The 13798-nt window shown below is 41.0% G+C and overlaps 1 protein-coding gene across 6 annotated transcripts in view; it reads left to right on the top strand.

The window, feature by feature from the left end:
* The first annotated feature begins 1813 nt into the window (after window positions 1-1813).
* The window catches only part of COQ7 (coenzyme Q7, hydroxylase), a 49312-nt gene continuing 37327 nt past the window's right edge, over window positions 1814-13798 (top strand). For all 6 annotated transcript variants that reach the window (XM_054589642.1, XM_054589640.1, XM_054589637.1 and 3 more), the window contains exons 1-6: window positions 1814-1955; window positions 5626-5804; window positions 6851-6965; window positions 7283-7422; window positions 8097-8165; window positions 8594-8672. In XM_054589642.1, the coding sequence (XP_054445617.1) occupies window positions 1883-1955; window positions 5626-5804; window positions 6851-6965; window positions 7283-7422; window positions 8097-8165; window positions 8594-8671 (654 nt within the window). In that variant the 5' untranslated portion in view covers window positions 1814-1882 and the 3' untranslated portion in view covers window position 8672. The remainder of the gene's footprint in view (window positions 1956-5625; window positions 5805-6850; window positions 6966-7282; window positions 7423-8096; window positions 8166-8593; window positions 8673-13798) is intronic.

The following is a 13798-nucleotide window of genomic DNA, read 5'->3' as shown; positions in this document are numbered from 1 at the left end:
TAGAATCAGAGAGAAGTGTGTAATTATAGGAAATCATCAGATGAGTGTTTTTAAGGCTCCTTGGCTCTGCTGAAGCCGAGCCAGTGCGTGTGTGTTTTAAACTTAAAAGACGTAGAATTATTTCAAGCACTCCCCCATCCCACACCCACAGACGGAACCACTGCTGATGATGTTTTTGCTCCCCCCGAATTATAACCCATATTCAAAGAGATATATTTATGTGAATGTATAAAATATATATTTCTGAGCTTCTCCCTTTTTTCTCATAACATCTTGAAAATCCTTCCATGTAAATAGTCATCACATTCTTTTTAATAGCTTCATACCATTCCATTATATCAATGTGTTACAAAACTCAAGGAGGTCACTGCTTGGGGTGTTTTATTCAAGAACAGGATGTGGCCTTGGATGAGTAGCTAGTTGGTTAGAGTGTCAGCCTAATACTCCAAGGCTCTGGGTTCGACCCCCAGTCCGGGCACATAAAAGAAACAACCAACAAATGCATAGATAAATGGAATAACAAATCAGTATTTCTCTTTCTACTTTCCTCTCTCTCTAAAATCAATGAATTTTTTTTTTTTAAAGAACAAGGTGTGGTTATCACAAGGTAGTTTTACTTGCAGCGAGTAAAGGAGACAGGAGATTCACATTGGAAGCTCTGTCTCCCTGAAGGGAGCCTTAGCTATTTCTTATATATAAACTGTTTGGTTAATTACATGTTGCCTTATTTTTATTTTTTTTAAAGATTTTAAAAACATTTTCAACAATTTTTTTCTAATGACTTCATTTCTTAGAGCAGTTTTAGATTCACAGCAAAACTGTGAGAGGAAGGTATAAAGATTTTCCCGTATACCCCCTACCCCTCACATGCATAGCTCCCCATTTATCAACATCTCCTACCAGAGTGGTATATTTGTTACAACTGATGAATCTACATTGACACCTTGGATACTCACTTTTGAAAGTATGATATATGATAACTAAATCTCCTCTCCCTACCCCAACCCCCAAGAAACCAAAGTGCACCGATATAAGTGCAACCAACAGTAAAGTGGACACAAAAAATACATGTTCTCTGCAGAACATCTAAAATTGAGAAAAGGACTAGGAAGAAGTTTTAAGTAGTCTGTCAGTCCCAATACCTAGAGATAACACTACTGGCCATGTGTTGAATTTAATTTCAGTATGTAATTTCTCCTGTTTTGAAGTGGTTGTAGGATAGAAGGAGAAAAATCTTTTTCCATGTTGGTAAAGCAGAAAGTACGATCGTTATACCAATAAATGCATTCATTCATGATCCTGTTTCCCACGGATCTTTATCCTGTTGGGAGATGGGAGAGGAGTTGGAGGGCGGGTGTAAAAGGTGAAGGGATTTAGAAGTACAAGTTGGTAGTTACAGAATAGCCGTGGGGGATGTAAAGTATAGCATGAGGAATACGGTTAATAATAATATTGTAATAAATCCATACGATGTCACGTGGGTCCTAGATTTATCTGGGTGATCACTTCATAAGTTACATAAATGTCTAATTACGGGGTTGTACCCCTGAAACTAATATATTATGTCGACTATAATTTAAAATAAAAACTGCAATTTTTTTAAAAAACTTTACACTGTCGGGAATTTTGAAAGAGCAATTTAGTAGCCTCACTTCGAAAGCAACCCAAGGCTCTCCGCTGTGGAAATCCTAAGTGATTAATAGTGACCGCATCCAATAGAATCTTTTCATTTGCGATTTTCAACCAATAGAATGGAAACAGGGGCATTTCCACAACTACGAATACGGGCTGTGTCGTCCTTACGTCTGCCTTGCGTCATCAGTATGAGCCAAGGGCAGGTTTGGCTCAACGTCGCCCAAAGGAGTACTTTGTTGTCGCGGCAATGAGCTGTGCCGGGTTGATGGCGTCTTGCTTCCTGGGGCGGCTACGCACGGGCGCCCCGCGGCACCTCCCAGGTAAAAGGGGAGCGCGGCCGTGGTACTGCGCTGGCCGGGCAAGCCAGGGTATTTTCCCCTGGGGTTTGGGACGGAGAGGTCACGGGGAAGGCGTTTACGTACGTCACAGGGCTGCGACCGCGTGCGACTGCGAGACTTGAAACGCTGGGGCACTCGCGGCTAGGTTGGCCCAGCTGAACGCCGCGGGATTGCGGGGCGAGGCTGGGATGGTTTTATGCAAGATTCTCTGGGGTAGCCACTCGGGGTTGATGCGTTGGGAGTTGCACACTCATGCCTTCACGTCACTGCATATATGGTCGGAGTTCCCGGCTGAGGACAGTTGACGCCTTTGAAAGTTGAGTGCCTCGGGGGTGTCATCGTTGCCTTCGCTGAGGGTCTTGGCAGGCACGGTAGTCACGCGAACAGTATCTGCGTTCCCCAATCTCCACCCCCGAGCTTGTTAGAAATGCAGGTTGTCAGGTCCTCCACTGATCTACTGGGTCTCTGTGTCTGCCTTTAGTATTTTAACAAGCCCTTGGAATGAGTTGTATACATTAGAAATTTTGAAAAACACCACGGTAGTGGAGGGAACATCGCGTTTTGAGTAGGGAAACTTGGGTTTGGGTCCTGGCTGCTGCTCCTTTGCTCGGTTCATCTGAGGTGCCTCAGGAAATTGTGACGTCATTTTCTCAATTCGTTTATGTACCACTTTCAGGATTTTGCCTTACAGCAATACCACTTGTATATGCTTTTGATTATTAAATGTTTTTCCCCTAACCGTGTTCCATTTTTAAGTTAAACAACTTAAGGGAAACTAAATCTTTACGGTAAACAGAAGACCAGCATTGCCTACCCTAAATAGAGTAATCATCAAAAATCAATACACTGAAAACAAAAAGTTATTAAATTGTAAGATATTGTTGCCTATCAAGGCTTGAGCCAAGACCATCTTTTCTTTTTCTGGTAAGAAGAAAAAAAAAAAGAAATTAACAAGTGTTAGGAAGGTGTTCAAAATCTGTCAGCTCTAAACATACCAGTCAGCCTCATTGATTAAATCAAAAGGAATGAAAGAGAATAACTCTTACTACATGGGTGTTATTCAATGTATGTTCATAAACCACTTAAGATATCCTTGTATACCACTTAAAATCTTGTAGGTGACATCATTGTTATATGTTTCACACTTTGGAAAATACAAATATACAATGAGACATTTGAGAGCTGCTAGCATTGGCCCTCAAGTTTATTTGTTAAAGTATGTCACAGTATAGGCAAAACTCACAGGATTGTTGAACGTGAATTTTAATGCTTTGTTAAGTCAGTGAGTATAACAGAATAAGAATCATTTCTTTTTCATTTATAAAGTTACTTTGCTCTCTATATCATTTATCTTTGTGATAACTCAGTAAGAAAGGTTTTATTATTCTATGTTTTCCTTTAAAAAGGAAATAGCCTGGTTACTACCAATTTTTTATGTAAGGAATGGCAATTCTGATTTGTCCAAAGTTAGCTTTTGAGATAAGGCACATTTTCTGACTCCCACTCTGTGCCTTTTCTGTGGTCCCTCCATAAGAAATTGTGAAAAAATAGAAGTGGCAAATGTGATACTCAAAACTCTACATTACCCCGCACCCCAAATCATTTATTAGGTGCCCGAATCTGGAAAGGTGGTATAGTGCTAGAGAACAGTCTCGTATGTTTTTACTATAAATATAATCCTGCCCATCAAAAGTCGTGTGTGTTTGAACTCATCCTGTGTACTCAGCCCCTTGTATTTTTCACTAAAGGTTTGTGTTTTTTTTTTAATGAGTGCTATGTTGTCTTTAACATTCTTTCCCATTGACATGTTTTGGGTTGAGAGTAACAAACAAAAGAACAAGCAAACAAGATTATTTAAAGAAATAGTGCCAGCTCATCATTTTCCCTTTCAATTCTTGGGCCCCACCTTTCTGTAAGGACGTGAGATTGATGGAAGCGCTAGTCCTTGAACTAGGAGGCAAAACTTGCAAGAGGCTACCTTGACTTTGTCAATGTCTCAGATTGTTCTCCACGTAAAAACATGGCCATGGATGACAGTGACCCATTGTCTGAAGGCACAGAACTGAATGGTACATTATACTTGGTAGAATTTGGAGTCCAGGAACTGGAATCCAGTTTCGTGAGTCAGATATGCTGAGTGAGATGGAGCGTGTTGTACGATCAAAGCTGGATCACCACACTTCACACCTCCGTGTCCACAGTCCTTTGTGCAGAGTGAGGCATTTTAAACTCCACTTGACCGATAAGTTCCAATGTAGAACAACCCCAAATGCCAGTAGGCCTACCCCCATCACCTTGTGTCCAAAGCATGCAAGGCTTTTTTTTTTTTTTTCCATTTTTGATGTTTTATTGGTTGTGCTATTAGAGATGTCCTATTTTTTCCCCTTTTCCCCCTCTGCACAGCCCGCCCCCTGCTTCCGTAGTCAATCCCCACACCTTTGTCCATGTCCATGGGTCCTTCATGTATGTCCTTTGACTAATTCCTTCACCTTCTTTCAGTCAGTCCCCGCCTCTCCCCTCCCCCCTTACAGCTGTCAGTCTGTTCCATGATTCCGTGCCTCTGGTTCTGTTTTGCTCATTAGTAAATTTTGTTCATTAGATACCTCTTATAAGTGAGATCATAGGATATTTTTCTTTCATCTACTGACTGACTTCATTTAGCAGCACTCAAGCCTTTTTAATGAAAAACTACAGATGTACCCAAAATGAAAATTTCCACACATTTTCTGGTGTTGAGGTTAGCCTAAGTGAAAAGTGTCTATTAAAGACATGATTGTCATACGTAATCCTTGGAACACATCTCATGATAATATCAAAGTTCATGTTACAAACGAAATAGTCTCTGCAGGTCTCTATTTCCATATCTGCAAAATGGTGTAAAACAGTGTACACACCTAAACACATTACAAAACCCTTTTCTTAATGAAAAAAACTTTTTGCATGCCTTCAAACAAGGCTCAGAGAATACAATCCAGGTGTTACCACTCGCAAATTTTGCTAATTAGGAGAAAAACAAAATCTAATCTGTCCTGAAGAAATTGCATTTTGAAGACAAGAATAATTCAGTTGAATTGGTTATGTACCATAATGCGATGAAAGATAAGTTCTAAGGCTTACTTTTCAAAATAAGATACCCATGCATGCGGGTGTTTTAAGAGAACTTAAATCTATGGTTCTCAACCTTGGCTGCAGAGATTATTCGTGCACAGAGCGTTTAAAAAATATCCATGCCCCTCTCCCAGAAATCGACTGGGGAGGAGAATTTATGGTTTTGAAAGCTCCCTAGAAGGTTCTGTGTAGCCGGGATTGGGAACGAAGCAGGCCAGGAGGGACGGTGAGTGGGAGAACCGTGCCTAGATCTAGAGCCAGCTGCTGCGTGAACTACCTAGGGAGAAGAAGGGCCCAGAATTTCCAGATCTTCATACCCTTAACACAGAAATCCAGATACAGTATTTAGCTAAAATCTTCTGTTTCAAGTGTAGGTAACTAATTTAAAAAAAAAAACCAAAACACTACAGGATAAACAATATACTTAAGGGCATGTCAGCCTGCGGGGAACTCATTTGTTCTAAGGTGCCCCTTTTTTTTGTCTGTAAAAGGAAACATCTCAGTTTTCCTTAAGAGTAATGAAGACTAAACACTTGCATTGCAGCTTATGGAAGAAGAATCAGTGTCAGATTTTGCAGCTCAGGGATGACTTTAGACAGTATCAATCGGGCAACAGTGGATCGAATTATCCGGGTGGATCACGCAGGTGAATATGGAGCAAACCGCATCTATGCAGGACAGATGGCCGTCCTGGGTCGCACAAGTGTCGGGCCAGTCATTCAGGTGGGTGCAGCTTTATCTCTTTCAGCCTGGTCTACTGAACAGGGCTTACAGGGGTGGGGACCCAAAGACCTTCAAGTAATAAATCACATTAATTCATGCATTCTCAGGGGATGTACGCTTTGTCCCCAAACAAGTGAAGTTGGATACTGGGGAGGGATGAGTGAAAAGTATACTATTCTTTTTATGTGTAGAATACAGACGGGCAGATATATGGTATATCTATAGTATTAACTTTTCATGTGAGGGTGGTTGATAGTGAAAATGGGGTTGGGAATTACATTGGGTAAAAGTGTCAGTTGCCGAGAGCTTGCCTCCTGCCCTCAGTGGAGTCCAGTGGAGATATTTTATGCTGAGAAGCAAAGGAACAGACCTGGGCTTTATAATCACACAGACCCAGTTTCACATTCCAACTCTCCCACCTCCTACTTCTGTGACCTTGGAGAAGGGACATAATCTCTGGGTCTTCATTTCCACATCTGCAAAATGGGCTGATAACAGCTATCTCACTGGGTTTTGGGGAGGAATAAGGGGGCTGGTACACAGCAGCTGAGACCATGCCTGGCCTGTAACAGACACTCAGCACAAGTTAAGTTGCCTTTTCTGAGTGCTCAGGCAAGTTACTTAGCCTCTCTGTGCCTCACTTTATCTGTATCATGGGGAACACGGTTTGTCCTTCACAAAGCAGTTGTGCAGCTTAAGAGAGTTGCCTGTGTAAAACTATTTGACAGCGCCCGGCACTTGGGAAGTGCTGGTGTTAGCTGTTATTGTGATTCCCCCCTTCTCCTTTGATGTAAATGATACTTACATGCTAGCAACCTGGAAGGAAAGTACATGATAGCTAATATTCTGCCCTCCTAATTTTGAAATGAGCTAAATATCATATTTCTCATGAGTGTGGACCCTCTTCCTTTAATAGGCATTTTGTAGGTCTGAGGTGCTTCTGTCAGAATCATGGCTCACAGACAGGGCATGTAGCTTCTTTGGGATTCAGTGGGCAGTGGCGTGTATAGAATGCTTACATGTCTTTATTGTTACATTTCTTGCAGAAAATGTGGGATCAAGAAAAGGACCACTTGAAAAAGTTCAATGAATTGATGGTTGCATTCAGGGTCCGGCCGACGATTCTGATGCCCTTTTGGAATGTGGTGGGGTTTGCACTGGGTGTGTGTCTGTCCGGAGGGCTTATGGGAGCTGAGAGGTCTAGGATGGTCATATCCCTTAAGTACCGCTTCACAAGTTTTGCTGTGTCCTCCTGCATCCTTTTTTTTATTCACTTAGTATTTTTCTAAAGTTAAATTGGCTGACTTTTCTTTGCTTAAACTTATTTAAGACAGACTCTTAAAATCAGTAGTTTTATAAATAAAAGACACAGTAAAAATAGATACAACAAACACAGCTAGGCTACTTCAGTTGCTGCCAGATAATATCTCCTGACAAAGGTTTTAAACCTGAGACTGCTCTGCATTTGACAATTCCAGGTGCGGGAACTGCCCTGCTTGGGAAGGAGGGGGCGATGGCCTGCACTGTGGCTGTGGAAGAGTCCATAGCGCATCACTACAACAACCAGATCAGGACATTGATGGAGGAGGATCCTGAAAAATACAATGAGCTGCTGCAGGTATTTGACTGTACTCTGAAAAGGGGCTGATAAGGGGGAAAGGGGCGGACATGCAGTTTGGTGAGAAGACCAAAAAAAGAATGTTAGGGAATGATGGGACCTTAGAAATCTAGGTCAGCGCCTCAGTTCAAAGGCATGGAAACTAAGGCACAGAGCTGAAGCTGCGTGCCCTGGTCACGTGACTAGGCAGAGGTCAGAAACATTTGTCTTCTGAGCCAGGGCCTGTATTCTCTCCCTTTCCAGATTTGTGGTAGATCCTGAGCAAATGCAGCTAGCGGGAACCTTTCAGGTAAATGAACTGAAAGATGCCCTCAGGTAATTTTCTATAGCAGATAAGGGAACAGATACAGGCCAGGCTTTTTTAAAAGCCTAAATCAGTTTGATAAACTATGGCCTGTGACCAATCACCTGCTTCTGTAAATAAAGTTTTATTGGAATTCAGCTATACCCATTTGTTTACATGTGTTTGGCTGCTGTCCCCTCTACGAGGTCAGAGTTGAGTAGCTGTGATAGGGACTGTACAACGCTTAAAGTATTGACTCTTTCTCTTCATAGGACAAGTTTACCTACCCTTGTCTTAGGTAATAATACGGGTCTTTACCCTTTGGAATAAGACAGAACACCGGGAGAGTTAGAATGCTGACTTGTTTCAATTTCTTCTTTTTTTTAACCAGGTGATAAAGAAATTTAGGGATGAAGAGCTTGAGCACCATGACATCGGCCTTGAACATGACGCAGAACTGGTGAGGACCTTACCTTTACTGTCTGCATGTGGTGCTTTGGGCACCTGTGTAAAGGCTGAGGGGTGGGAAGGTTTCTGTTCCCAGAAAATAGATTTCACAGTCACCGCCAAAGAAAGAAAACCAGCACACCGCCTTGACAAAGAGCAAGCTTCCAACTGGGAGTCTTGGTCCTTGCTTTCCGCCCTTAACCTTTTTCCCTATCAGCTCCTTTTCCCTTTCCAGTGAGAAACCAGATGACTCCACGCTTTGGCAATAGCAGAAGCATTCTATTCTTTGAATAGGGATTTTTATTTTTCAAATTAAAATGACTTGTTTCTTAGGTCTTATTTCTTATCCAAAGATATCTCAAACCTGCCATGCCTGTATCTCACCACTAAAAGTGAACATAGAACATATTTCTTTTGCTTGTTTATCGTTGTCTTTAACAGGCTCCAGCATATGCTGTTTTGAAGAGGGTTATCCAGGCTGGATGCAGTGTGGCAATATATTTATCAGAAAGATTTTAAGGTATGTCTACTCTACCTTGTGTATAAAGATGATAGTAATTTAACAAGTGATATGGGCAGAAAAGGGAATGTAGCAGTTATTACTGTGCAAGAGCTTACTGCCCCACACGCATGGAAGGTAATACTATGACATTGTCTTTTGAAAAAGACAAGGCTTTAATTGCAAGGTCCACTAGCAGTGAGACAGGAGGCAAGGCTCAAATCTCTCCCTACTGAGGGATTTTGGGCTACATTTAAAAGAAGAAGTGGGGGAAGTTGTATATATTTATAGTTAACATTGATTCAACATAATGAGAGCCTTGTGCGCAGGTGCTTGGGAATCACAGCTTTTCATACATCGAATGTCTGAATTTGGTGTTGGGAGTTTATATGTTGTCCACAGTGGACTTTGACCTAGTGGCTTTGAAAGATTATTCAGGGGTAAATTCTTTCTCTAGTGCACTTATCCCACTGTCTGAGTACATTGTGCAGCATTATTCTGCTGTCCATGAAAAACAACTTAGTATCTCATTAGGAACAGAACAGGCCAGTTTATGCTAGTTTCACAGTTACATTATTGTTACATGAATTTCATTAATAACTGTAAGAGTTTTTTTGTTTTTTGTTTTAAATTAATAAAACTCTCCAGTGTTGTTTTCTTTTTTTCCTGTGTCTGCTGTAAGGCTGACAGTTCACCAGGTGCATTCAGATTACAGCAAAGGTGGTCATTGTTTGGTCTATAGCTATTTTTTTCCTTCAACAGCAAAAATAAATCATTACAAAAGTGACAGAAATCTAAAGAAAAAATTTGAGGTTACTGGTAAAAAAAGGAAATTGAAAATACAAGGGTGTTTGAGTTTGACAAAGAAAGACTCAAGTTCATCAGGTGAGAGAAAGACTGTGAGTTGTTTCTATTTTGAATTGTGGATTGAAGGTGGGCTCCCTCCATTAGAGAATATACTAAGTTGTGGATTGTTTGTGAAGTTTCATTATAATAATTTTCTTTAGGTCTCTTACCAAAAGATTGAACTTTTCATACTGTGTTGAGATCTTTTATGATTTGCAAGTTTTTAAGTAATTTATAAAAAACCTAGCTTAGTGATTCTCCTCTCTGGTTGCACCTTAGAATGTCCTGAGGGGCTTTTTAAAATTTTCGATGGTAAACCAAAAATTCTAAATTAGAGTGGGGCCCAGGATGTGAATAGTTTCCAAAGCTTCCAGGTAATTCTAGTGTGAGTCCAGACTGGGGACCCCTGGCCTAGACTCTAAACTTTTGTGATGAAGAATTACATCACCAGAATTACTAAAACATTGCCTTCCACCGGCATCCTGGGTTCATTCAGCACTGCATGACGGGCATGACGTGTCTCCCGGGGTCCGGTTTCGAAGGACAGTGGACACCTGCATACTGTGGATTAGTCAGCTGCTCTTTTCCTAACCCAAGAGTGAGTTTAGTTTTATGTAATTAAGTAGATTAATCCTCTGATAATCATTTGCAATAAATTAAACATGGGAGAGAAGGGTCAAAGACAATTTGAGATCCCCAGCTCTTTAGTGCTAGGTGACAGTCAGACACCTGTAGTGTAGTTTATTTAGTGCAGTTGGTTAACAACTGGAAAGCCTAGTTCCTACAGTGACTGCCTCATGTCTACATTATTTTATAAATGTTCATTTTATGTCTTTCCTATATAAGACCATGAGTTTCTTGAGGACAGTCTTTTCCAGTCCTTGATACGTTGTAGGTGCCCATTTAGAGGGAAACAAGAAGGAATGAAAGAAGGAAAAAGGAAAAGAGAAAGTGAGGAAATGATCAAGACGTTCTTAAGCAGCTGCAAAACTGCTATGAAAGCGGCCTCGTAGGCTGCTCCTCAGGCGCTCTTGATGCCAGGGGTCCCAGGCCGAGGTTTTTGGCCCTGCCTGCTTATCACCTTTTGGTATCTCATCCCACCTTGTGGCTGCTTCCTTCACATATGTATCTCTACCCCAGATTTCTCATTTTCAAATAGCCCGCTTCCTACCTGACCCCTCCACTTGGAAGTTGAAGAGAATCTTAGGCTCCACCTGTCCCAAGCTGAACTCGGCCCCTCCTCCCCCGAGTCCTGCTTCCCCATCACAGTTGATGGCAACTCAATCTTTCTGGTTCTCAGGCCAAAACCTTCTGGAGTCACCTTTGACACTCACCTTTATTATAGTCCCATCTAATTGATCAGGCCATCCTGTGGGCTCTGCCAAGTCCTTTTCGTTGCCTTTAGTACTTCTACTCAGAGCCCCGCAACCCTCATCTCTCACCCAGGTTGTTGTAGAAGCCTCCTAATGATTTCTCCCACCTTACCCTTGTCCTCCCAGAAATCATTCTCAACCTGCAGGTAAGTGATCCTTTGAACCATCAGCCAGACCACGGTACTGCTAAGCTCAGAACCGCCCCCCTCTCCACACCGCCCGCCCTTGGCATTCCCTCATTCCCTCAGGATAAAAGTCAAAGTCCCTAAAGTGGTTTACAAGACCCTACATGGTCTGGCCCTCTGTGATCTCTTCCCCCTTCTGCTCTCTGCTCCAGCCACACGGGCCTCCTTGCAGTTCCTCAGAAATGCCAGACATGCTCCTGCCATGTGGTCTTTGCAATCGCTGTCCCTCTGCCTGGAATGCTCTTTCCTAGATATCCATATGGTCAAATTTCTCATCAACTCCTAAGGTTTGGCTTAAATGTTACCTTTTAAAAGGACCACCTTTTTCAAAATTTCGAACTTTACCCCACGGCATGCACTGCTGCCCTGCTCCGCGCCCTTCGCCTGCCATGGCACTTACACCATCTAGCATATTACATAATGTACTTGTTATGTTTCTTGTCTGTTTTTTCTTGCAAGAACGTAAGCTCTTGAGGGCAAGAATCCTTGTTTTAATCACTGAGCCGTAATAGGTACTCAATAAATAGTTCTTGATGGGAATGAATAAAGAAATCACACTCCCATATTAGAAGTCATTTTCACATAGTTGAAGACTACCCCTGGTAGTCTTCCGTGGAAATTTAATTGAAAGGATGCTACCTGTCTGGGCTGAGCCCCTGGGCCCCTGGGCCCCTGGTCTGTATAAATTCTTTTGCTGTAAAACTCAAAATCTTTCAGCTTGGCAGAAGTGGAGGGGGTATGGATGAAGGGAAGAAAAAAAGGGAAGAGATGCTACCAGAAAACCAAAGGAAGGCCATTCTGTATGCTTCTTGCTGATGATTAAAAACAAAACAAAAATTAACAGGCTGGATATCCACATATAAAAGAATGAGTTTAGACTCCTTATGTCATAACATATACAAAAATTAACTCAAACCAAAAATCTAAATATTAATGCTAAAAGTTTAGCTCTTAGGAGAAAACATAGGAGTAAATCTCTACGTGACCTAGGATTATGCAGCAGTTTCTTAGATATGACTCCAAAAGCACATGCAGCAAAATTGTAAAAATAGGTAAATTGACCTTCATCAAAATAAAAACTTTTGTGCTTTGAAGAACACCGTCAAGAAAGTGGAAAGATACCCACAGTAGGAGAGAATATTTGCAAGTCATATGTCTTATAAGGGATTTGTATCTAAACTATGTGAAGAATTCTTACAATTTAGCCCTGACTGGTGTGGCTGAGTTGGCTGGATGTCATCCTGCAAAGAGAAAGGCTCCTGGCTCGATTCCCAGTCAGGGAACATGCCTGGGTTGCGGGGCAGTTCCTTGTTGGAGTGCCCGTGAGGAGCAACTGAATGATGTTTCTCTCCCTTTTTTCCCCTCCCTTCTCTCTCAAAATAAATAAAATCTTTTTTTAAAAAAAGAATTCTTACAATTCAACAGTAAGACAAATAGCCCAATTAAAAACAGGCAAAGGGTTTGAATAGACAGGTCTCCAGAGAAGATGTACAAATGGTCAATAAACAGTTAAAAAGATGCTCAACATCATTAGTCATCAGAGAAAACTGCACCACTATAATAGCTATAATCAAAAGGACAATAAATCAAAATGAAAATAAGCATTGCTGAGGCTGTGAGAAATTAGAATCTTTGTACACTGTTGGTACAAAGAATATAAAATGTTGCAGCCTCTTTGGAAGACAGCCTTACAGTTCCTCAGTTAAACATGGAATTAACTGTATGATACAGTAACCCCTCTCCCTAAACCCAAAAGGAATGAAAACATGTTCAAACAAATATTTGTACATCAATATTCATAGCAACATTATTCATAATAGCCAAAAAGTGGAAACAACCCAAACATCTATCATCTGATGAATGGATAGCCAAAATGTGGAGTACAATGGAATGTTATTTAGTCATAAAAAGGAATGAAGTACTGATACATGCTATAACATTGATGGACCTTAAAAATATGATGCTTGAATACAAAGTTTCACTATGGAAAGATAAAAATAGTTCTGGATATGGATAAGGACACAATAATGCCATTATTGTCCTTAATGCCATTGAACTCTACACATAATGGTTAAAATGGTAAATTTTATAATGTATATTTTACCACAAATAATAATTTAAAAATTACACTAAGTGAAAGAAGCCAGACACAAAAAGGCCACATATTGTATGATCCCGTTTATATGAAATGTCCAGAATAGGCAAATCCAAAGAGAACAAAAATAGACATGGTTGGCTAGGGCTGCAAGGATTTGGGGAGTAACTGCTAATGGATACAGAGTTTCTTGGGGGGGTCACGAATGTTCTAGAATTAGATGGTGGTGATAGTTGTACAACCTTGTGACCACTAAAAACCACTGAATCATACACTTTAAAGTGAATTTTATGGCATGTGAATCACAGCAATAAAACAATACAGGATTTATAGTTTTACGTGGTATCTGAAAGCAGTTTTGATCCAGGCTTTTAAATGGGGAAACTTTCTTTAATGTACCATCCTTCAAGCCTGTGGTGCATATAGAAGCCTCGATCTATGAGATGCTGGTGGTATCTGTTGCCCTCTGGAATCAAAGCGAATTGTACTGCAGTCAGGAATCTGAGGCAAATAAAGGCACTTTGTACAATCCTTATTAAAAGGCCAGGTTTGTTGCTGCTTGTCCCCTTCAGAATTGATGGCTGGTGTTTTATGCTTCTGAGAGCTTCCAAAACAAGAACAGATTTTTTGAATCCCCTTTTGATTGTA

Source organism: Pteronotus mesoamericanus, unplaced genomic scaffold (genome assembly GCF_021234165.1).
Source record: "Pteronotus mesoamericanus isolate MK-2021 breed Mesoamerican mustached bat unplaced genomic scaffold, CSHL_Meso_final scaffold_167, whole genome shotgun sequence".
Lineage (NCBI taxonomy): Eukaryota > Metazoa > Chordata > Mammalia > Chiroptera > Mormoopidae > Pteronotus > Pteronotus mesoamericanus.
This window is presented reverse-complemented; position numbering and strand designations above follow the sequence as displayed.